The 25,286-nt window shown below is 39.1% G+C and overlaps 1 protein-coding gene across 2 annotated transcripts in view; it reads left to right on the plus strand.

Moving 5' to 3' along the window:
• rabgap1l (RAB GTPase activating protein 1-like) overlaps nucleotides 1-25,286 on the plus strand; it is a 129,021-nt gene that overhangs the window by 59,498 nt on the left and 44,237 nt on the right. For both annotated transcript variants that reach the window (XR_006404876.1, XM_044361350.1), the window contains exon 14: nucleotides 21,806-21,919. Coding sequence is in view for 1 of the 2 variants with exons in the window: in XM_044361350.1 (XP_044217285.1) it covers nucleotides 21,806-21,919 (114 nt within the window). In the remaining variant the exon portion in view is untranslated. The remainder of the gene's footprint in view (nucleotides 1-21,805; nucleotides 21,920-25,286) is intronic.

The following is a 25,286-nucleotide window of genomic DNA, read 5'->3' on the forward strand; positions in this document are numbered from 1 at the left end:
AAATGTGGTCATTGATCAGGGAAGGCCACAGTGATGCTGCACAAAGTACTTGCAGTTTCATGAGAATACTGTGAGAGTCTCTCAGCAGAGCATACAGTAGGGACTTGACATTTTAATCACAACACTGTGTCTTTTATTTTGTGAATGTTGCTATCTCTCTAATTGCCATGGTTGCTAAGAGGTTATAATCTCCATCCAGTAATGACACAGTTGCATGTCCAATCCCCTATAGTGGACCTGAATCCTGTCAATGCGCCTAGAGCAATAAACTGAACACTTACCTGCCCACAAATTGCAGGGGGTACCTAGATAAGAGTGTTGGAAAATACCTAAAATCTGGAATCATGGCAAGTTTTCATCAGCTGCTTTTGAGTTTTGTGCTTCCATTTTACTTTTTGGATTTTATGAGTGCCATTGGTGGGCTTTCTATCCATCAGTCGCCACTTGACTGCAAGCTTTCTCTTTCATCTCCTCTGAGTGCTTAAACTTTCCCAAATGTACACACTGGTTTCACTGGTTGTAAGTAACACTTGGCAAGTCTGATTTTGCAATTTTTCGCTTATTGTACTTTTAGTCTCTGTTGCATCATCGCTCTTTTTTTTTTTTGTCTTGCGTAAGACTGACTCTCTGACTCAGAAGCCACATCATGAAATCCCACCTCGCCCCTCAGCACCATAGCATCTCTATGGCAAGCAGCAACTATGAAAACCAATTTAGATCAGGGATATTTGTCTGCTTAGCCTGTGATATGACCAGATTGGCTGTGTTACTGATTTGGCCTGTAATACTTCTGCCTCGTCAGTAAGAATTTTCTAGGGCCATAAGGCTGCATGGGATATTTTTAACCTAATAATTCATTTGTTGTGTTTGCTACTTGACCCATAAAGGTTGTCTCTGTGAGTGAGTTATTTGTGTATGAGTTTTAAATCTTGAGAGTAAAGACATTTTTTTGCAAACTGAGGATATTTTAGGCCCAGTCCAAATGTCTTCAAAGAGGTGTGGCGTGGTTTTATGGTTAATGTCAACTTAATATTTAGGGTAGAATAAGGCTAAAGGTTAAGGGTAGCCTTGTAGCTGTGATGCTTAAGGTTGTGGGCTAGGGAATGCATTACATCATAAATAATACAAACCTTCATAAATATAGTAATACAAACCTGTGTGTGTGTGTGTGTGTGTGTGTGTGTGTGTGTGTGTCAGCTTCCTCCATGGGCCCAGCTGCCAGCCTCCTGTGCTCTGGCTGAGGTTGGCATGCTTGGAGCCCTTTAATGGTCACACACACACACACACACACACACACACACACACACACACACACACACACACACACACACACACACACACACACACACACACACACAGCCTAGACATTGAGAGGGCATCAGCAGTGGATGGGGACAAAATAATACTGGCAGCACTATATATCTGGATGACAATTGTGGCATAGTGAGAGAACGGTTTGTTTTGTAGCAAAGATGGTACTTGCTCCTGAACAGTCACAAAAACACACAAATATGCCATGTATAATTTTGAATAAATAGAACATCTAAGCTCTTTGTTGATTTTTCTTTTTTCCACTAGATTTACATTTTTGTTATTTAACCTGGTGTAAAACATATCTTTCTACAACACACATTTTAGAGGAACTACCCATGCAAAGTGCTCACATAAGACAGATTTTTTGATTCAGTTATATTCACAGCAGGCTGAGAAATATTCAATATTTAACAAGTTATACAGAAGAAAATGAAATATTAGGTGAGAATCTGACAAAATCGACAGTTAGATTGACAGCACCTACATCAGGAGCTGAACTGAGCAGCTGGTTATTGATTTATTTTAACCACTGTAATGATTATTCAATCAGTGATTGATAGACTGCTCACTGTGATATACTGCACCACCTCTTTGCTCCTCCTTTCCAATCTCTCCGTGCTTCAAAAGCACTGACATTTTTAACAGTAGTAAATGTACATGAATTAGGTTTTATATATTGATATTATTAGATATTGGATTTTTAAAGATGAATGAAAAAAAATCAATTCACCACAATTTAATTTAATAACTTAGTATGTTTAAAAAAGTATATATTATCATGAAGCAGATATTGTTAAATATCTGGATGGACTGGATGAGTTTTTATCACTTGCATTAAAGCAAAATAAATCATCCTCTAAACAGTTATTGTTAATGGTGGAAGATAATGCTGGTCTAGATATCTGACAACCCAAAACAAAGGAATTTACTTGGTTTTATTGTAATACACCAAATGATTTGTGTAATTAACTCACATTAATAAACGTTTGTTGCAGCTTTTTAAGTAATGGTGAATGAAAACAATTGGTGTTTTTTTATCATAATGGTGCCAATTTTTCACACTTTAATGTGTGAAACAGAATCCTGAAACTCCTGGTCTTATTCAGTCTGTCTCAGGCTGGGATGAATCCTCCTCTCTTCTTGCCCATGGTCAACACTGTCAGACAACTCAGCTCAGCTCACCACAGCTGGCACTTTGAACTGCAGACATTATTTCTCCTGTTTGAAAAGGATTTTACTGTGACATAAAGGAGAACCTTTGGGATTGCTTCAATCTACCTTCCCGACTACAGCAAAAAAATTTCTTCTCTGTTCATCCTTTCTAATTTGATTTAGAATCAGGCTATTCACACATACGGTAGAGGACGAAGACAAGAACCTTGACAGACCGTTGAGGACAAACCTGGAGTGTTTTTTTTTTTACTGTTAACCTCCCTGCAGACCTCAGGTACTGAGGCTCTGCCAGCAGATGTACATCCAGCTTCTCTAATTCTCTCTCAGGGCATTTTAGCTGAATTAAATGCCATAAGACAGTCAGATTACTCCCATGGCTCCTTAGCATATTTCCTACCTCCCCCCCATCTCCCATTTTTTTGTTCTCCCTTTTTCTGTCTCTCTCTATCTTGAGGCAGTGTTTCCCATAGTAGCACACCAGGCCTGGCTGTGTTAGGCAGTTATTTAGTAGTGATGGTCCAGCAGCTCGCCTCAGGCCATCCTTAATACTATATGGCTAGTTCTTTCTTGGTGGGGGCATTTAGCCATGCTACTGTTGTCAGGGCAGGAGGAGTGGAGTGAATAAATGAAGAATGGAAAAAAGAGAAGTAGCTGTCTGATGTTTGCTGGACAGAGTCACTATTCTGTCGTTTTCTTTTTGTTGTGTCAAACAGTCAATGAGTAAATTACATTGTCAGCCAGCTAGTATATGATTAAGTACAGCAGTCAGTAAACAGCTGTGAAAATATGTGGAGAAAGTCACACTGTGCATTTTACGAAAACCACAGAATACCTAAGTTACCTTTTTTAGTTGGGTGCCATTGAGCCATTGGAGAAGAAGAGGGCGTGATGCAATGATATAATTAAAGGAGCGCCAGTCAAACCGCGAATGGTGGAAAACAAAGTAGAAAACATTTAAGTCAATATTAATTATTTTAGGAAAATTGCAGTCTCCTCACCGCTTCACACAGATATGATGTTTTCATCTGTTGCTATTTTTAGTCTCTTCAGTGGACATTTAAGTCCCATACTTCATGTAAGTCATTATTTATTCGCCAAGTCTGTTTCCATTGCATTTTATTGCTTTAATCGATACACCAACTTTTCCACCTCAGCCAAGCATAAAAACTTTTTTAATTTTCAGCGTTTCCATTCAGGTTTATTTATGTGCAAATTGAAAATGCACATGAAAACAGGCCCACTTACTGAGATTTGGAGTGAGCAGGTCCTCGCTCCCTATATTTCAGGGTAAACACACCTTCACATTGTTAAAAAACATCTTAAAACAGTCTTAACCTACCCAGTTTCCTGTCATAAAACACAGCTTTTATACATAGTATGAAGATATGCTTGGGGCTGATACTTACTTAAAAGTGAATGCTTCTTGTGTGTGCTGGTATGCACATTGTCTTCAGGTGCTTGGTCTGTATTTGGTAATTTGGTGTGTTTATAGATAGAGATCTTATGTTTATTCTATAGTCGCAAACAAGATATACTTGTCGCTGTTATTCTGTGTATGTAATGGTGGATTGGACTGTCAGCTATCCCATACTACATCCCTGGTTACCGTATTTCATTTACTTTCATTTATTTATTTGCAAGAACAACACACATTTATCAACATTTTTGTAAATGTGCCAGTGTTAAGGGCCGTCCACACCAAGAATGATAACCATAACAATAACTATAAATATATAGTTTTAAAAATCGTTCTAACTTAAGTGGATGGCAGAGTTTACACCACAATTATAACAATAATGAAAGTGGTGAACAATATTGTTGGGATCACTTTCAGAGCGATTTGATGAACGATAGAAACACTGACAGCCAATCAAAATCCATCCCCTAAATCATACGGCACAACAAAATCTCCATCTAGTCTGACATTTCCAGTAAAACTTCAAAACTTCCATATATCATCTTAATTCTGGAAACTGACTGATGACTTTATTTATTTATATTTATTTATTTTAATGTGGGTTTGCTCCTTTCTCACAGACCTAGATAGGTTTGTCTGTCTTTTTTATACAATGTTGCTGGAACCTTGTTCTCTATTATAATGTAAAAAATGACAAAGTTAGCGACCCTTTTAGGCTTCAGATCCGTGCTCATGCCGTGTGTCCCTGCCACAGCGCAATGAAAGCTGGTCGTCTGTGCGCTTTTGTGCATTGCGCTTCAGCGTCTGCTACCGTCGGTCGGTGCAGTTTGGTCCGTAAATATTGGAACATCACAGTAACTGGTGTCCTGAAAATACTTCTGAGCAACACATTGAATCACCACCCGCCCGTGAACCCATACCCTTCTGGCCTTCTTTGTCTTTCTCTATGCAACGTACAGCAGTAACAAGTCATCAATACAGAACGTTATCGTTCATAAGTGTGGATGTTCATATTGTTATCGTTATAGTCATTGTTATAGTTATCGTTCTTGGTGTGGACAGCCCTTTAGCCAGATGGCTAATTTTCAACTGCAGTCCTTTGGCGAGATGTTTTGAATCCTATAACGTGATAAGACAGTAAGTGGAGTAGAGCATCTCCATTGTTTCTCTGGTTATTTCCAGCTGAACATCAGGATTTAAGAGGCACAGTGTCGCTATGGAAACCCTGAGCTGAGTCTGAAGAAGCAACAAGGTTTCAGAGAGTTTATTTGAAGTTTATAAATAGGGTGCAATTAAAATTGATGTTAACAGTGCCTCCAAAATAGCAACCTCTTCATTATTCATTCATGTGCGCTTTTATTTTGAAGATGCAGGGGAAGGAAAATGCAGGCAGAGGAGGAAGTCTGAATCCTTGTGTGTGTGTCTGCGTCTGCTTGTATGTGTGTTGTGTCTCCATCTCTTTGCTGTACAGACTTCAGACAAATTCCATGTAAATGAATTTGTCTCTTCTCTCCTGTTTCTTTCATACAAGTAACTGAGCAAGTATGTAATTTCAATCCAAAGTGGATTGAAAGACACAAAGATCCGTCTACACACGCAGATACAACAATCCACATAACTTTGTACACATCACTCTTTCACATACACATGGACTGACCCACTCAGTGTCTGACCCTCCATTCCCTCCACCTCTATCCTCCCTTGGGGTCTCCTGTTCCCACGTGACAGAGACTCAACTCATATCCTCCAGTAAAACCACAACACACAGAAAATGTCAGCTACCTGGGGGGATGCACTTTATCCACTGACCTCTTGCAGTGATGCTCCCGAGTGTGTGTGTGTGTGTGTGTGAGAGAGAGAGAGAGGGGGGGGGGGGGGCTGGTATCTCATCCTGTTCTAGCACCAAATTGTGCCCGACCAAACCCAGACTGGAACAGCACAGCATGTTTTTCATATTTGTTTTTGCGCACAGTGCAGTTCAGTACTGTAGTTCTATTCAGTACTTTCAAATCGAACGTTACTGTGGCGTTAATGCTGCAGCAGGATGGGTACAGTCTCACTCTAAACCAGGGGTCTCCAACCTTTTTTCCTCTGAGAACTAAATTGACAAAATGAAAGTGACCGAGAGCTTCTCATGTTTTATATTGTTAGTAACATTTATTCACATAGCTGATCTCCACCCAAACCAGCTGAATAAGCTTCTTTTGTGCGAACATTTACGAAATGTTGATATCTAACACTCACATTCTGAATCAAAACATCTTAAATTCAGCAATATGTGCATGTTTTTTTCTGTATGCATTTCTTTCAGTGTGTCGAGCTCACACTTATACAAAACAAAACAATGTTATTTCTTATTTTACTTGTCCTTATCATCTGTCTGTCCACATATCACTGTATCACATCACTTCCCTTCACGCTCCCTTCATCTGTAGTCCACAGGAATGTGTTACATACATTCAGTCTTTTCTACAGTTAGTGAGATGACTGGCACTGCACAGTCAACAAGAGAGGTGTATGCTGGAGTGTATCCACTTACGTTCACTTTTATGGAGTCATTTAAATGTTCGTCTGTCAGTCTTGTTCTGAAAAAGCTGTTTCACATAGGTGTGTAGAACCAAACAAAGCACACATTGGGTACGTCTCAAGTCTCTTATTTTATGGCTCCTCGCTCCTCACCTGAACCAGAAGTTGTTCCTGATGCGCCATTTTGACGAGTGTCCCAAGTCTCTTATTTTGCTCGGAGGAGCAAGGAGCGAGGAGGGATCTCTGAGGAGTGAGGAGGGAGGAAACATGAGAGCAGACTTCACGGAAGTCTTTTACCGGCCGTCTTTTCCTCTCTCCTCGCTTGGTTTCCTAGGAAAAGACGCAAGTGAGGGAAACGTGGATGCAATTTAAGAGACTTGGGATGCACCCATTGTCGGAGCTGCTTGGTGAAGGTTCTCATAATTTTCCGGCTCTCCTAGGTTCCAGAAATGCTGTGAATGCTGTTGAGATTTTAGCTGGATATCATTTTGGAGGTTTATAACTCCTGCCCAAGCTTGGACAGTAGGTCACAATATTTGTGTACATTCAAAACGTCAGCTGCCCCTGCATGGCTTTCCAACATCTTTGAGACTGAAGGGAAGTGCTGAAATCTTTTATTTTTCACTTGCTGAATGTTAAACAACAGTTTTGCTTTGAATGCCTTAACAGCACTGATTATATGACATGTTTTTATCTTTACCTTGTAACTGTAGGTTCAAATTATTCAGTTTCTCAGTTACATCTGTCAGGAATGCAAGATCAAGTAGCCACTCAGCATCAAACAGGGTGGTATCCTTCTCCCTTGATTCCATGAAAGCCTTGATTTCACTCAGCAGGGGAAGAAAGCACTGTGGTTTCTTACTCATGCTCAACCACCTGACTTTAGTGTTGAGAAGGAGATCCCCATACAGTTTGAAGCTCCCATGTTGCTTGGCCTTTGCTCAAATAGATGGTTGATAATCTTAACAGCAGGTGTCATGACACGATCAAATCCCATAACCTTTGCACATGTAGTCTGTTGATGACTATATGTGATAGTTCAGAAATTTAGGAAAGTCCAGGTCTGCTTAGCAGTAGGCTATAAATGTCCACTGCAAATGTCATAGCTTTCGCTCTGTCAGTTGTTACAGACACCAGCTTTTCAACAGGGACCTTTTTTCCACAAAGTAGTCCTTCACAGCATTGTAAATATCAACTCCTCTGGTTGTAGTTTTCAGTGGAAGCAAGGTCAAAAACTCTTCTTTTATGGAAAAGTCATCAAACACCATCTGAACGAAGACAACCAGCTGGGCTGTATCACTCGAATCCACTGATTCATCACACTGGAACGAAAACTATTTGCACTTCGCCATGTCCTGTTCTAGCTGCTCCACTGCATCCGCAGATAGCGAAGACACTCTCCTTGCCACAGTGTTAGCACCAAGTTGTACATTGGCAATAGCAGACATAATTTCTGTCTTACTTTTATGGTCCTTGGATAACGTTTTCGTCACTGCAGTCATCACCTCTTTTACAATCTTGCCAGCGGTGAAGGGCTTTTTGTGCTTTGGTAATGTGTGCGCCTCTTTAAACGAAGCCTCTGTTGCTGTGTCAGCCTTCTTCGTCAGTTTGGTAAATAGAGACTGTTGTCTTTTCAGCATTGTTTTCAGCTCCTTTACCCTCTTTGTTTGTAGCCTGCTAAGAGCAGGAAAGTCCCATGAAAAGTCGCTGTGGTCTTCGGTGAAGTGGAGCTCGACATTACATCTTTTACTGGCTGACAATACTCGCACTCGCACACACACTTGTCATTCAAATTTGTGAAAAAAAACAAAACTCTGTTTCCCACTCCTCGTAAAAATAGTACATTTTTTACCTTTTATTGGCCTGGATATTTCCTGCAGTCAAATCTGGCAGTGTGCTTACTAGCCTGCTAACATCACCTAATGTTGGCATAATTGACATAACCAAACTTGACAGCAGCGTAACTTGTTTAATTGACAACTGGCAAAAAATCACTTGTCTCAGAAGGGGGCAGGATGTCTGGATGTTGCAAGCTACTGGTAGTGAGTGACATGTTTGAGACCTCCGCTCTGGACAGCACCAAGCAATGAGTTTTTGTCAGCTTAAGGAGCAAATTTAACCATGGAGATATTCAATTTACAATCAGATAGAATAGAGAAAAGAAGTAAATCCTCACATGTCAGAAGTTGAAACAAGATGTAAAAAATAAATCTGCAACACCAATTGACTTGCATGTGTTGGAAGGCCTTTTCTAAAACATGCTGGTTGGATAAAGAACAGACCCTTCCAGTAAATCATTTGATATTTTCTCTGTAGTGTGGTTCTTTGTGTACTTGACCCCTAGTTAATTAGTACTTAATTAATTAAAAAGAGAGGTATTGGAACTACTAATAGCTGTTCTGTTAAGTGTTTTTCTAACCTGCTTGCATGTCACTAATTTTACTGGAAGCAAAATGAGAATTTTTTTTCTTTTTTTTTTTTTAAATTATTTATTTGCTTTCTGTCTGAACACTGTGCCTGCACTCCCAACTCAGCTTATTGAAATGCAGAACCAGCCGGACCATTAAAATGCCACAGCAGTGATACAGAGACAGATGAATTTGCAATCTGCCAGGCGTGCCAGCTGTTGCCCCCCAACACTCAACCCTCCAGGGAAGCCTCTAGAAACTTCCTTGCTAGCAACCAAGGACAAAGGCCTCAGGGGTAGCTGGTTTTTAATTACAGGGCTGCCGTCCTCTGCATATCACACCAATAGACTATCCCACTATGTTCCGCTGAAATGAGGAGTGTTTGGGGGAGCCAGGTGTGTAGGCAGGGAGAGATGGTGTCATTATCACGTCCGGCTGTCTGACATTGTTATGACTACAAGATAGACTTTGAAGTTATGATACAATCTGTGTTTTTTGCCGTGACATACTTTCAGATTTGGCACCTTTCTTTGGAATCTAAAACACAAGAGGACCTATTTTCAGTTTTAGATACAAATCTTCATTAATTTGGGAGTTTGTAAGAAGACTCAGGGCCATTTTTTTTCAGGTGCAGATGTGACACATTTTGCCTCAAACATACTGTATGCAATATATTTATCAAATAGGCACATCAGGCTGGTGTCATATTAGTGAGTGTAGGAGTTAACATGTTAACAGAGGTTGATATAATTATTAATTAATATGTTTTAATATTAGTATTCATATGTATTCCACTGGATTTACTGAGGTCTTGCAGTTTACGATGGTCAGTTTCGAGGGGGAAAATTATTCTCTTAAAATGAGTCTTAAACATAGGGCAAATTGGATTACGTGGCCACAAAGAAGGTTATAGAGCGAAAATAAATTTAATTTAATTTAATAAATTTAAAAACTGAAAAGCCATTATAGAAAAGAAAAACCCTCTCTCTCTATTTGCACATTTACGCTACACCATTGTCTTAGTATGTCTGGCCCTCAGTGTCTTAATCATGAGACCTGGTCATGTTCCTTGAACTGCAAACTCTGGTATTCATGTACTCTGGTACCTAAATTCTCCAGATAGAACTTTAAAGTTTAATCCTATGCTTTATAATAGTAATATATAATAATATAATACCAGACAAAACAGAGAGTGTGGTTCAAACGATGTTAAAAATTTTATTAGTGGACTATTTCATTCAAGTAAAACAGTTTATACCTCATTCAACCCTGTGGGTTTTCCTCACACAGGGAAACCAGTAAGGGGTGTCTGTGGAAATTAATGGCAGACCTTTGAATTGCCTGGAAAGCTTTTTATGTTTAGCTATATGAGGCAAGGTTTGCTGAACACACATTTTTCCCCAAAAATTCCACTGATCAACAAAGGGAAATCTCACAGAATAAGGCCTTTAACCTACTTTTCCAAGATATTCAATTATTTTCTCCCAGTATTGCTGTTTGTCTTTTCTACAGCAGCCATAAGGGGTTTGTTAGGCCACTTAGTAGTGATGAGGGTGGCTGTACCACATGAAAGAGTGATATCAGTGCACCTTCTGTATATTCCAGTTATGATTATCAGCGAAGATTATCTTAATTATTTTTTCAATCATATAAATAATTGGATAAAGAAATGAATGTAGTCATTGAGTGGTCATCATCATTATAGTATACACACTGTGTGTGTGCATTCATGTGTGTGTGTGCATTATTCTTCCTCCCTCTCTTCTCTTTGTCTGTTTTTTGGGGGGTTTACGTCAGGTTTTTGTGGTCCAAACGCAGCCTGTTTGTCACTTTCAATACTGGCCTTCCACTGATGGAGCTGCCATCTATCCAAAAGATGAAGAGGCTAGCTCATATTCTGGCTGTCAGTCATTCAGCTACCGCTCTCCTCTTGCTCTCTCCTTGTGTCACCCTGCCTCCCCCTGTCTGTCTGCTTGTTGAAATCATTTCTCCATCCCTTCATATTTGTGCTCTACATTTTCTACTATCCCATCTGTCTTTTCTTCTCTCTTCCTATCTCTCTTTTATGCCTACCATGTATTTTTCTCATTGTTTCTGGGTTCGTAGCACACTCTGTAAACTGATCTTTTCCATTTAAATGTGAGGGATGTCCGTATATAACAAAAGAAATGATGGAACTTCAAACTGATCAGAAATTTTCTTCAACCAATTTTGAGACTCTGGCTTCATGTGGACTCTTGTCTGGAGGAGATCCAGGGTGCAGCCCCTCAACAGACGTGCTCTTTAACACACCATCCTGCTGGTTCATCACAGCCTCTGTTCTCTAGCACGGCCCATAATGCACCACTCCCCACTCAGGCTGAAGCCAGGCTCAGATGGCACAGCACTTGCTTTTGTTTCCTCATTCCTATCAGTAGGAGTGGTGTCGAAAAGCATTGGATTTATCCAATTGATCCATCACTCTGCCAGGGGGAGAAAGAGGAAAATGAGCCTTCTGACTGAGAGTAGGATCAATAATTAGGCTTGACAGTATATGGAGATGAGTAACACACATACAGTCCTAGTAATGATTTCTCTCATCATCTTCAGGAGTATGTTTTACTCTGAAACCTGCCTCAGGGAATTGTTAACCCACCTAAGAGAATTTTATCACTATTTGTTTTAATGGAGGGTGTTAGTGACAAAATGCTGATTAATGTTTAATTGTTCGTCCCTATCTTGACAATAATACAATTCAGGGAGGAAATACTTTAAATGGGATGAAAATGTAAAAATATGAAATGCTTGCACAAAACATTGTCTCTGTGACCCCCTTGTTCTTTCTCCTTCAGTACACCAGCAGGGCGCTACCCCCTCACATTATTGAGAATATTCTAGATGAAGAATTTCAGCTGGTGTTTAACTAAATGGATTTAGTGTTTGTCATTTTCCACATATGTAGTATACTAGACTAAATACAGTGTTCGTGTTGACACAGTAAATAATGCTGGACTGCCATTTTTCACCATGTTTATTCTCACGTTCTTGTTATCTTGTCACACAGAGCATTTTTATAATTTTATATCACAATATCAATATACACTGAGCTAGCACTTTATTAGGGACACCTGTGCAATCCAATACAACAGCTCTACTATAAATTCTATTTTTACAAAGCTTATACATTTTCAGTTTTTGTTAGCATTGTCAGAAAGGTGATAATTCTACTCTTTTTATTATTGAAGTCGTATTAGGTGGTGGTGGTGTACTGGAGTGCATTATATTGGAAAGTGTTTCTAATATTTGGATTACATTAGATTTCACAGGTGCTCCTAATAAAGTGTTTCCTGAGTGTATGTCTTAAATTTTTAATGTGTGGGTGTTAATGGATATAATAACCAGATAGGAATGTCTGTTTCTGGCTAATCCAGCAAATTAAATACCTGACATATAATGGTTCTTTATCACATTTTTGAAAAAATCTGAAATCCAATATTGCCACAGAGCGGTCTGATTAATTGATTTGCAGTATTGCCCACAATGGTCTAATACACCCAGTGATGTAAACGGGATCGTTACCACGTTATAAACCTAAACACATGTACAACATCTCATGGATATCAACATATTGCCCACTGTAGAGTACAGTGACATTTTTAGACATATTTTGGAAAAGTTTTCATATGGCAGACAAAGCATTGCCAATCTGTTGTGTTAACAATCATGCCATTAAATTCAAATGGACCTTTTGTTTTTGCCAAAGCCATTGCTTTCCAGCTATAGACTGTGTTATCTTATCCGGTGATCACTGTTTCACCACAAGTGGCAGTTACTGAGGTTGTTAAGTAAAACATTTAGGTTTTGTCTCTAGCTGTGTTCTCTCTGTAATTATTCTGTACACACAGTTTGACTTCGTACCCAGCAATCTGTCTTCATGGTTGCCTCCAGCGGTTTAGCGCTAGCAGCATCCTCTCTGATTGGCTGGGCTGTCACTTTAGGACTTAGTGGGCTCTGAGTGTTCAGCTGTCTGAACCCAGCGTATATCACTCCTGCCTCCTCGGTTTAGCAAAGCGTGGCTGCCTCTCTGGTGAGGGGCTCACCAGCAAGCACCCGTGGGCCCCAACCACACCCAGGAGTTGCATAACACTGTCAGAAGAGACAGAGGGGTAACTTGAGAGCTCACAGCTCTCTATAGAATGGTATAATAAGGAGAAAGGCTGCTTCTAAGATTCTCCATTTACATTTTACATTTTGAGCATTTAACTGCCACTTTTATCCCAAGACATTTAGAATGTGAGAGCAGGTAGGCGGGTCATTATGTTGCTCAAGGACATTGTGACAGGATTCATTGCTGTTGATGGACAGACTGACTCATGCTTCAAAAGAAAAATGTTGACATATCGACTTTGTGCTCTGAAGCACACATCAGTGTTGGCATAATTTCTCTGACCTTACTCCACTTTGTGCATAACATGTCTCATGTTTAAAAACGACCTCAGCCCTCAATACATGCAGAAAAATCCAAAAAGTCAGCTTATCTGTTCTTGGTGTCAGATGTCTGACTCAGTCGATCACTGACATTCATAGACTTTAAAGATACAAATCCTCATCCCTTTCCAATATCATTTCAACCATTCCCCAGGAATTTGAACAACATGCCTGCAACCTCCTACTGTGGTGCTGCTTTAGTCATCTGCACAGCTGCTGGAAGCTAACACACTTTCCAGATTGGATATTATGTTTTGTTCTACAAATGTAAAATACGTAAAATAAAGAGTCCACATGATGCACAATTTGTTCTCTAGAACACAATCTACCTGTGGGGTATCTTTTTACAACTACAGGTGATTCTACACCATTCTCTGCAAATGTTGGCTCTCTTTCCCTTTTTAAATGTGCACTCACTGAGCCCTGATACTGTACCACAATAAAGTGGTTGATGCGGTTTTTCATGATTTTCTTTCAGTGGAAAAACTCGACCTGTCCGCCTGATACATGACAGCATGACTAGACTTCACCAAGGTCATAGTTACCGATGTCAGCCAGAGTGAGTTGCCGGTGGCCCTGAAGGTCTCCTGGTTTAATCTCTTTTCTCCCTATAGAGAGGGAAAAGCTAACAGAGCCTAATAGTCAACAAGGCAAACAGTAAGTGGACAGAGGACTTAACCTGTCAGCTGCAGGAGCACACTTGACATGGAACAACTCGGATGTCAACTCAGCTGTACCAGCTTCCAAATGAACTGTTTTTATCATAGAATGACAGGTGTTGGCTTGAATTGCCTTCAAGCTTAATATAAATTGAAGCAGAGTTCCCAAGGCAATGATTAACATTTAAAATATCCCCCATCAAGCATCTGCCCTTTTACTGCTTTCCTCTACTACTGTTGCTGCAGAAGCAGTTTAGTTTGAGCCGTTTGAGCCTGTTCCTTCACAAATCTTTATCTTACCTGCTGATCTAAGAGTAAACAAACCCAAACTGGGTTAATATAAGAATTTTTTCAATTTAGTTTAGCATTCTCATTAAGTTATTTATTTGTAGCTTCTCATTATTGTTCTTATTAATTAACTTGTTTCTCTTTGCTGTTCGTCTCTTTATGTTCCTCCATCATGTGACTCATTCTCTTTCCTCCTGTAAAACACTTAGAACTGCATTTATATGAAAAGGTCCTATACACATAGCAAATAACACATATTTAATTTTCATGCCAAACCATTAGTTGCGTCCTTTAGTGACAAACAAACGTAACAAAGATTAAATAATTTGGTCATATAGGTTGAAGGACATGATTGTCAACTGTACAAAAGAACCAATAAAAAGGAAAAAAAAACACTGCAGAGTTTCATAAACCACTTAGAGAAGTGTGTGAGTTTGTTTGAATTTTCATAGTTCCTCAAGCTGTGCATTATACAACATATGCTCTTTTATACATGTTATGTTTTGTATTGATAGAAAACTGTAGAATAATCACACATTCAAATACTGCACCCATTTTTTTTTTGTTGTATAAGTACAAATCATAACATGCTTTATACATCATGTCTGGAAAGCATTGCAGAGAATTTGCTGTATAAATAAACCTGGTCTGACAGTATAGCCTCAGGTGTATTACTCCTCTGTGGCCATAGTGTGTCTCCAAACTGGTTCTTTTACAGTGGGAAAACTCTTGACCTACTGGACCTGTGGCACCTTCCACCAGTCAGGCCAGTAAGCTTAAATTAAATGCTGTTGGATACAGAGGCATGTGGAGGTGGAGTGCAGGCTTGGACACATCAGCAATTTTTATTTTTAGCTGCGCGTGTTAAGTAGGTTACCTGTTGGTGAGGTCTGAGTAATGGACTGTCTGCCCAACAAGCCCCCAGGCTACAATTAGAGGAAGCCTCTCATTCCCCTCTGTGTACATATCTGTCTCCCCTCTCTTTATCTCTCTCGGCTTCTGTCTCAATCTGTCTCTCTCTCTCTCTGTTATCTGTCTTGATCTCCCTCTGTCTCTCTCTCTTCCCCCTTTTGCTCTTTGCTTCTCTCTCCTCCCTTCTCTCCTTATTTCCGTCTCCTTTTCTGTCTTGTTTTGCCTTCAGTCAGTTTAAAAGCTACCAGGGGATAAATCTGACGGGTACACACAATACTGAGGAATACACACTCCGACAGATACACACACACACACAGTGCGTTGGATACAGACTGATGCTGGACAGTGTCGATGTAATCCCCCTGCCTGTGCTAATGTTTTTTTAATCCCTCCATATTTATTATGTCATCTGCAAAATGCTGAGAGATCCTGGGCTGATATGTAACATTCCAGCTCATTTGTGTACAGGTGAATGATACGAGCGTGTTCATGTCAGCCATTATATGCGTGTTATTCTATAGTTTCAACACACAGATAATTGTTTTTCTGTGTTGAAGAGTTGAAATTATGTGTGTTTGGGTGTACTGTACTGCTTTCATGCATTAATCGGTGTACATTAGCATGTATGTGTACTGACTATGAATGCCATCATGAATATGTATATATGGTTCTTTTTACACAAGCTTTACCATCTAAAAGGCTCTATAGGCTTGCCTTTCTGCTTCTGTGAAACAGCTTATTGAAATTTATATGTACTGGTTTTGCCAATTGGGGAAGATTCAACATCGTCACACCTCAAACTGCCATTCAGTGCTTTTTTCAGCAACTTAAACAGCAACATGAAAACGAAATGGAAAAAGGATTATCTGCAGTCAAGAATGGCCCGTCTTTTTCCTCAGATGTGATAATGCCTCTCCTGCTTGGTCTTATCGAAGCCACAGATCCTCTGTCCTTCTGTTACTCCTGTCTAGGAATGGAACAAACACACTGCTAACTGGCTTCTGGATCCCCCTGACTGCCTCTTGCATTGATCAACCTGTGGCAGCAGTGATAAGATATTCAGGCTGAAGATCCTTTGGATGATGGTGATAATAGTGATGATGCTGAGCTTTTAGCTTCTGCCCACACCACACTCAGTAGCAACATCCGGCTCTCTCTTCAGCTGTCTTCAGGAGATGATTTACCTTTCCATGCCACTACTCAATTCTCTGCCCAAGCCGTAGCAGGGTGGGCAAACATCTGGCTTTACCCCTTTAAGCCCACAAAGCCTGTTAAAGGGCAAAACACACATTTCAACTTAAGTTCTATGTTATGCTGTTAACTTTTTAGATGCCAGGTTAGTGTTTGACTAACATTTTTGGAGCTGTTACTGGAAGAGATTGGTGTGACCGTTTTGATTAGCCGAAGCAGCACATGCAAATTTTCAGTGCAGGAGGGAGAGGGCAAAACAATAAAGCCTGTTCAAAGGCTCTGCTTTTGCTCATAGGGTGATGGGGTATAGAAACTTGGGTTCATTGTTTGTTTTGTGTTTGTACAGCAGTGTACAGCAGGGAGGTGGAACTGGGGCACTGTGACGGAGAACTGATGCTGCTGATGAGGCTGCAGTTCCTCCTGAACACTTCAGCCTCCCTGCAGAGATCAGAGCTGCCAGCTTCAGCATTCACGAACACACACACACACACGCACACACCTAAATGAGCAGCATATAACTCTTGTTCCAGCACATGCTTAGCAAGAATAGGTATACACTAATCAGCACAGGACTGCAGTAAATTAAAGGAACAGTCCACCATAAAAAAGAACTCAGGAGTAGTTAAGAGTGAGTAACAGCGACTTTTGCTTTTTATATTCGCTAAGCAAGCTCACATTTTCATGTGACATAGCTTTCTGTGGACCATAATACAACTTGGATGCAGTATTTCTACCATTTACTCTTCCCTTGAAGAGTAAATGGTGTTGGAGTGGTGACTGTGATGATGACAATAACATGTCAGACGATCACAGAATTACAGAACTGTTGATTTCCAGAATGAAAAATGTTCCCACAATAATAATAAGCTAATAAGACAGTAATACTGTATCTCATTTTACATTTACATTTTTCATTTAGCATGTATCTCGTACATTAACCTACTATACATACTATTTAATTTCTTTAAATATCATGATAAGCAAGAAAACCATTACATTGCATTTTATACTTATAGAATCGTATACACATTTATCTCTGTGTGTATGATATGTGTTTATTTTTTGATTTTGTTTTTTCCTCAGCTTATTTTATCCACTGATAATTTCAGTCTGTTAAGAGACCTGAACAGATTTCCCTAAATGTTTGCTAACAAATAAAACTGGTCTTGTCAGCCTGCACACTGAGACCATAGAGCTTAAACGTCTTAGCATGTTTGCTTTCTACACAGAAGATGAGACAAAAAAATTATGAGTAAACATGCAGGTCGAATGAGAGGAGGGAAGAAAAAATGGAATAGGAGAAGTGAGTAAAAAAGAGAATACAAGATGAGCGAGACCACAGAAGTGTTTAACAGGGAAGAGAACAAAGTGGAGAAAGCAGAAGAAGAGGTGGTACAGTAGGAGATGAAGTAGAAAAGATGGGAAAATATAGAAAAGGGTAGAAGTCATAAGAGGGAAAAAGGAGATGGGAGTAAAGAATTCAAGTAGAGAGGGAAAAGGCAGGGGAATTTCTAAGAGAAGAGAGAGGATTCAAGACGAGGAAGGAAGAAGGAATTTGAGCAGAGTAGAGGACGTCTGCTCCACTTTTTTTTTTTGGTGGCATTTTTTGAGTAATGAGGCTGTTAATTAGTGGAGGCATGCATGGTTTATTAAATCAAAGTGTTTACAAGTTTCACTGTCAACCAGATTCTTACTGGTTCTGATGTTGCCATGGTAATTACAATGTCATAAATGTGTTTGTTATTGATAGGTTTGCTCATAAAAAATACATTAATCAGTAGTCTATAATATTTATTAAATATATTAAAAGTAATGTTTTTACTTAGTAATTAAACTGTTCTTTATGTGGTCCTGCTCTAATTAATGACAAAGAAACCAAACTATGTTGATGTTGATACCATAAGAAACTTTTCCACAGTATTTCACCTCAACTATCATTGCGCTTTGGGAGGATGAAAACAAATCTGTATGAAAGGAATTTGGTTGTTTAGTCTTACACAATGTCCACACTAATACGCTTTCATTTTAAAATAGCATTTTAAACGACAACGATCTCCTTTCACACGAGCGTTTTAGCACCATTTCAGAAATAATTACCTATTGTATTATAATCACCAATTATTGGTGAACAAAATTAAGTAAACATGACAAACGGTACTACAGGTCTTTCTTATTCTACGTTATCATGTCAAAGAGAAACCGCATTCGTCAGTGGTACAAGTTATGATTTTCAAATCTCTCAGCTGAATCACAGCTCTGGTAATAAGGCTTTTTTCATTCTGTACTCACACAACTCTCCTTTTAAGCTCTTGCAAGCAGCCAGTTTAGAGACCAGGAAAGATTTTCAAAATTTGGGAATCCCATCCTCTAACAAAATATTCTGTGACAACTTTGATAGATGACCCTGCCTGGTTGGTATCTGCAGTAAAGACATAAGGTGGTGTTTTCTTGTCATTTTGAATTAATTTATTTCATCTATCATGGGAGAGCATATAGCATGAGCCAGCAGAAAAGTCCTATAGTTTTGGAATGACTATATAAAAGGAAAAACCTGCTAGCTTAGCAACATTAAGGTAACGAACAACACACTAACCTTAACTAAAAGGCTCACACTTTAATTCAAGAGCAGTTACTAGCTCCATTAATCATCTGCTGTTGTGAACATGTCATGTACATGACTAGTCCCTAAATATAATATGATCCATCACTTTTCATGCTTAAAATTTCCAGCAAAAAAACATGGTGTTATATGTGGGCCAATATGGTATTTAGAGGGGAGGTGATGTGTCGGGAACTTTTCTAATTTTACTGGAATTAAAGTTGGAATTTGTTGAACTTAGTTGGTATTAATGATATTACTATACTGTATATGTTGGTGAATAATTCTCATCATCCCTCTCTGGTCTGTGTGGTGTCAGGTTAATGTTAGGGGCTGTGTTTCCCAAGAGGATTTTATGTGTTGTTAATATACTACATACAAATATAATTTATCTTTTTTTTTTTTTTGTTCCATTTGGGGAATTTGTTTTGCTGTCAGGTTAAAAACAACCACAATCTCACACAACACTACCTTCATTCCTGAAGAGCTGCCTGTTTTTTTTTTCTTTTTGTGCCGCAGTGGGAACGCAATGTAAAACTGTTAGTTCCATTTCCAACACATAATACACAGAACGACACACCACCTCCACACTACAAATCTCATTAAAGCATTACACACAGTTGTGCCAGCAGCTTCTATCAAACCCTTTGGTGTGTGTGTGTGTGTGTGTGTGTGTTGTGGATATGTATGTAAAGCACTTAAACCATACGTATTTGGAGTCATACAGAATAAGTAAATTGTAAGATATTGGCAACATATAGTAAACAAGGGATTATATTTAGCTAATTGTAGACTGAAATATCAAAATACAGTAGCGATAAATGAAATATAATTGTGTGTTTGTGATTATTTCACAAACATCAGGAGCTGTCTTTTTTTTTTTTTTTTATTTAAAGAATGTGACTGATTCTTAATAATTATCAGCCTTCTGTCATAAGCCTTTGGTTGAGGCTGGATTTCTTTTCTGATATATATTTCTTTCCCAAGTTCAATTTACAAACAGAAAAAAGAATTGATCAACAAAAATAATCTAAGAGGAAAAAACAGCAAACCAGAAAGGTTAGATAAAAGGTTACATAAAATTACCATTTAACATAAGTTATAAATATGATATGTAGCAGGTGTTATGTAACAAAAACATTAGCATGTGGTGCCACTGGTGGCTGAAGGGTTATTTTAAGGTGCCGGCCATGAAACACATTGTCCCTGATTTGCGTCCGGTCAAACACCTTTGTTGCATGTCATTCCTCTCTTCTCTTCCCCTTTGTGTCATTTCTCTACTGGCTGCTATGTAATAAATGTTTAAATTACCCAAAAATGAATAAACAACCCCCACAAGTAAAGAAAAATAGAATAATATAAATTAAATTGTGTACAAAACAACCAAAAAACAACAAGCTAAAAACCTTTACAGTGTTAAATCAAAAGCCAATACAACGATTGTGGGGCATTGACATGAGAAAGGTAATTATATCTTTTGGATCTTTTTGATTTTTTAAAAATCTGCTTCGGAGAGGAAGAGGCTGAAGTACTTAAATCTTGCCACCATCATCTTCCCGGTAGAAGTTGGCTTTGTCGGTACATAAGCTGTGCCCCCCTAGTGAGGGACATGGGAGTAACTGGAGCGAAGGAGGAACGACAAGTGTTGGAGTAACACCTAGCACGAGGGCTGGCTGCAGGGGGTGGCAAGTCCCTGTCACTACTTCAGCATCAGGAGATAGTTTCTTGTGGCCACTGTACTGATCAAATTATGCCAGTCTGTAAGCGATCGCAAAAAAAAAACCTCACTAACCTACGTTGTTGTACAAGCAATCTCAATTTTTATCTTTTATGGTGGAATCTCCCTGCACAAATATATGCAGACAATAGGGTACAGCCTGACAAAGGCTCCTCCTGGTAGACCAAAAACAGAGAGAAAGGGACAAGACAGTTTATTTAGGTTGGAAAGATGATAAAGGATTAAGACAAGTTGATCATACGAGCATGATACATTTGAAATGTTATCCACAAATGTGCAGAAAGACTCCCTTTCCTCTATATGAGACGCTTCTCGCTTAAGTTCCCCCCCTTCTTTCTCGACATTCAGGAAACAAGGAGAGGAAAGAAGCAAGAAAGATGAAATTTCTCTCTCATACACACTCTCCCATTCTGTCTGTGATACACACAAACACACATCAAGGCCAGTCAGGCTCAGGGCTGGTTTATCTGCAGCTTACAGTGAGTTGATGGAAAATGCTGTGCTGCCAGTCTTCTCTCCGGTAGTGTTTGCACTGTGCGTGTGTGTGTGAGTGTGTGTGTGTGATGGCGTGCATATGACTGACTTTGTATGTGTGTAAAAAAAGAAAGTGAGAGGGAAATAACAGTGTCTGTGTATGTATGTGTGTTTGTGAGTGAGAAGCACACAGGAAAACAAGCAGGCGTGTTTGGTGTGTGTGTGTGTGTGTACACTGCAGTGGCTGTGGATTAGACATTACACAGACTAAGTGACTGAGGCCTGGGGAGCGCTGTTGCAGGAGGAATGGGGCAAACACTAATACATATACACAAACAAACACAGCAACATAGCAAAGATTTGCTGGTTTATATCATAGTTATGAACTGAGTCACTTCTGTGTTGAGCTTGAGACATTGCCCTTTTTCATACAAAGTAACACAGTAAACAATTTTAAGAGTGTGATAAGTGAAAACGTCCTGTGTGCTGAATTGAAAAATTCTTTGCTGTTCTTTGTGCATAAGACAAAGCATTTAACTTGCACTGCCTTCACTCATGAAAAGGACATCAACGCATGTTTAAGTATTTGGATTTTATTTTTGTCACACGTCTAAAGCATTTAATGCATGTGTGTTGCAGGATTCAGCCCAGGAAGGTGTCATCACCCGGGACATCCACCGCACCTTTCCTGCACATGACTACTTCAAGGACTCTAACGGAGATGGGCAGGATTCACTGTACAAGATTTGCAAGGTGAGTCTGAGATATCAAATTGAGGTTGTGGAGGGGCATTTCTCTAGAAATAGAGTTAGCTATCAGTAATATCAAGGGATTATATATGAATGTATGTTACCTAAATTTTTTGTATGGCATCAGGGAACAGAAGGCAAATCTAAATATACACTCTGTCATGCTGTGTTACAAACTTTTTTGAAAACTTTCCTGCTGGGAAGTGCTATGAGATGAGCAGCTAATCCAAACTTGTGCTAAACCCTGCAAAACTTGAGTCTATCCCTCTGTAGCCAACCATTAGGTGTTTTTTTTTTTTTTTTTTCTCACTCTTTGTGGTCTGGCAAGTCTCAGTAGGCATTTGCTGGGCATTTCAAGTTGGCTGTCCAATATATGCCTTTACTGAAACATCTACATGAACTCTTCCTACACATGACATACCAGGCATGCGCACCACTCAGTGGACAGTCATTGATCTTTTCTTCCAATTTTCAAAGTGGAAAAACATGATGGTTGTTGTGTAGGCGTTAAATTTCTGTCAAATTACCCACCGAAAATGGCTCTTGAATATCAGATTGGAGTCAAGAAACAGACCATTTAGTTTCACAGTGCTTCATGCTTTTACTGTAGATCTCTAAGGCCTAGTTTAAATAGTTGATAAACACAGTTTGGACAGTTTTAGAGGCAGGAGAATAGTCATCATTTTAAAGACTCAACATAATTCTATGATTAGTCTTGCCTCATGCTGTTCGGCTGATTCTCAGTAGATGTCCTGGAGACTACTAATTGATAGTGAATGATTTGCAAGATGTAGCCTGTGTTTGGAGACTGTAAACTGCATTATGGAAACTACAGTGTAATTGTATTGTATTTTAAATTTTGAGGCAAGGTGAAATAGGGCCCTGCAAGTACTAGTATATCATCTAAATCTTGAAATCCTGTTTAAAGAACGATGCTCTTTTGGTAAATACAGTGAGAGTTGGAATAAGCCTTCTGTACTTTCAGTAAAACGAGACAAGATAAATATGTGGTTCAATATACAGAAGACACTGAAAAATCACACGTAAACCCCTTTTGTTGATGCATCCTTACAAAATAAACAGCACCCTTAAAAATGAATAATATGAAATGTAACAGTGTTATATTAAAAACTTAAAGCCATGCATACAAACACAGTATTGAACAATCCTTCACATTGACCTTTGAAGGGTCAGCCACAAGCCTTGCATCACAAAAACATGCAGCAGTTCCCCCTTTTCATTAAAAATGAATAAGGGAAATATGTGCTGTAAGGAGAGGTTCCCTGTGGACTCATTTCCTGAGGTAATTATCTGTGAAGACACACGGTACATTTTATTCAGACAAAAGCCAAGGTCAACACTACTGTAATGTATTAAAGCCAGTCTTAATCTCTGTCACTGTCCGACTCCTAACCTGACTGCAGCTATGAATTCAACCAAGATGGCTTCTCATGAAGACATCTTTTCAATGCAGAAAAAAAGATCAAATCTGCAGTCAACAGCATGTGTGATTTCTTCAAGTTAAATATTAATATTCAAAAAAGGATATTCTCATTTATTAACAGTTAACCAAGCTTTGGAGTGATTGACAGACTTCTCTACAATTGCATCTTCAGAGTACTTTCTTAATTACTTTTCAACATTGAAATAGTTCACTACGCATTACTGGTTTTATTCAGTAAAAGAAGAGATTTTTCACACACTCGTTCTGTTGACTTAACAACCATGACTTCAGTGAGGGACAGCCAGAGGTCACAGTGAACTATGTATAATCAAAAATGACCAGATCTAGAAATGTTTAAGCACAGAGGAAAAAAATTATATGGAGCATGAACTAAGTAGTAAGTCTATTAGCTACTCAAATAGCCTTCATTACGAAAATTCGCCCTAACCACTATAACAACATAAAATAAAACAACTTCCTAAATATACATAATTGGTCTTATCTAAATATAATGCAATAAGAAATATGATTTTAATACATTTTCAGCTTTTATGGAAAATGAAACACATTCTTTAACAGATGTAATATGGATTAATTTTATTCATTCATTCATTCATTTACTTGCATTTATGAAATTGAACCAAATCAGTCCAACTACAGATCAAGATAATTTATTCCTCCTGAACATTTGCACACCCTGTGAATATTTGTGACCATGCAAATTATGTGCACCTGTACATAACCTGTCACGCTATGAACTATGTTGAGGGAAGGAAGTGGTTTTACTGGTGAAAAATAATCATCCTAAAATGGTCCTGTGAAGAAAAAAGGCCCTGCACACCAACAAAGAGCTAAGTGGATAGTAGAAAGAGAACAAGGAATATTTCGATCATTAGACCATCTTTCTATAACATCTAATTAAATTCAGTGGTAAGAAGTAAACATACTTAAAAGCTTGCCCTCAGTAATTATGTAGCGAACAGAAATCTGTGTGAAGGACGCAAAATCAGATGAAAGGAGTGTATATAGGGTATACTTTAAACACAATTAAGGATATCACAGAAGTGTTTTGTTTATTCTTTAAAATCAAAGGTAATTTTAGAATGATGGAGTTTGAACTTTTGCTCCTTTGCATTTTTCTGGCGCTGCAGAAGCAGAGTATGGCCGGTCAGCGCTCTGGGAGGACCTGTCAGGAAGGGTTAGTGTCCAGTCTGGACCCAACTAGGTCAGTGGCGAGCCAGCCTTCATTTGTATGCAAATCCATGTAGATTTGCTGCTGATAAGGTTGGTTGGATCTTGAGGCATGAGTGGGTTACAGGCACAGAGGATCCAGGACAAAGTGTATATTCATCTTCATATCCTACTCAGTAATAAGCCTGGAGTCTTTTGTTTTCTAACCTTTATTCTCTGGGGAAGGTCAACTGAGTTCTGTGCTCTTTTTCAGTCTGACAATCTGCTTCATTCTCTTAATGTTCCACTCAGTCACACTTCCAGCTAACCTGTACAACCACAGACATCTACTGGAGGTCATTCAGAAGGCCCGCTGGAGCAGTCAGGGGTTAAGTACTTCACTCAAGGGCACGGTGACAGTGGGTTTTTAGGGAAAGGAGAGCATTATTCTCCCAGCTGGTGGGAGGATTTAAAACCTGTGAGTCTCCAATAGATGGATAAAGAGAATATCCTGAATATTTCCATGGAAACGGAACTTAAACAGAGTGGGGGAAAAAAAACAAACATGGTAACGCATTAACCTGCCTCATCAACCGAGCTAATGTTGCGTATCTCAGTGATCACTGAGTGTTTCCATGCACACATTATTCAAGATACTAGTTCATATCCTGGTGACCACCGTCCTGATCAGATTTCCATATACATGAAAACACATTGCAAGCGGGGTTTGTTAGAATAGAAATTTCCCCGCTTTCTA

This window comes from Thunnus albacares, chromosome 9, assembly GCF_914725855.1.
Source record: "Thunnus albacares chromosome 9, fThuAlb1.1, whole genome shotgun sequence".
Lineage (NCBI taxonomy): Eukaryota > Metazoa > Chordata > Actinopteri > Scombriformes > Scombridae > Thunnus > Thunnus albacares.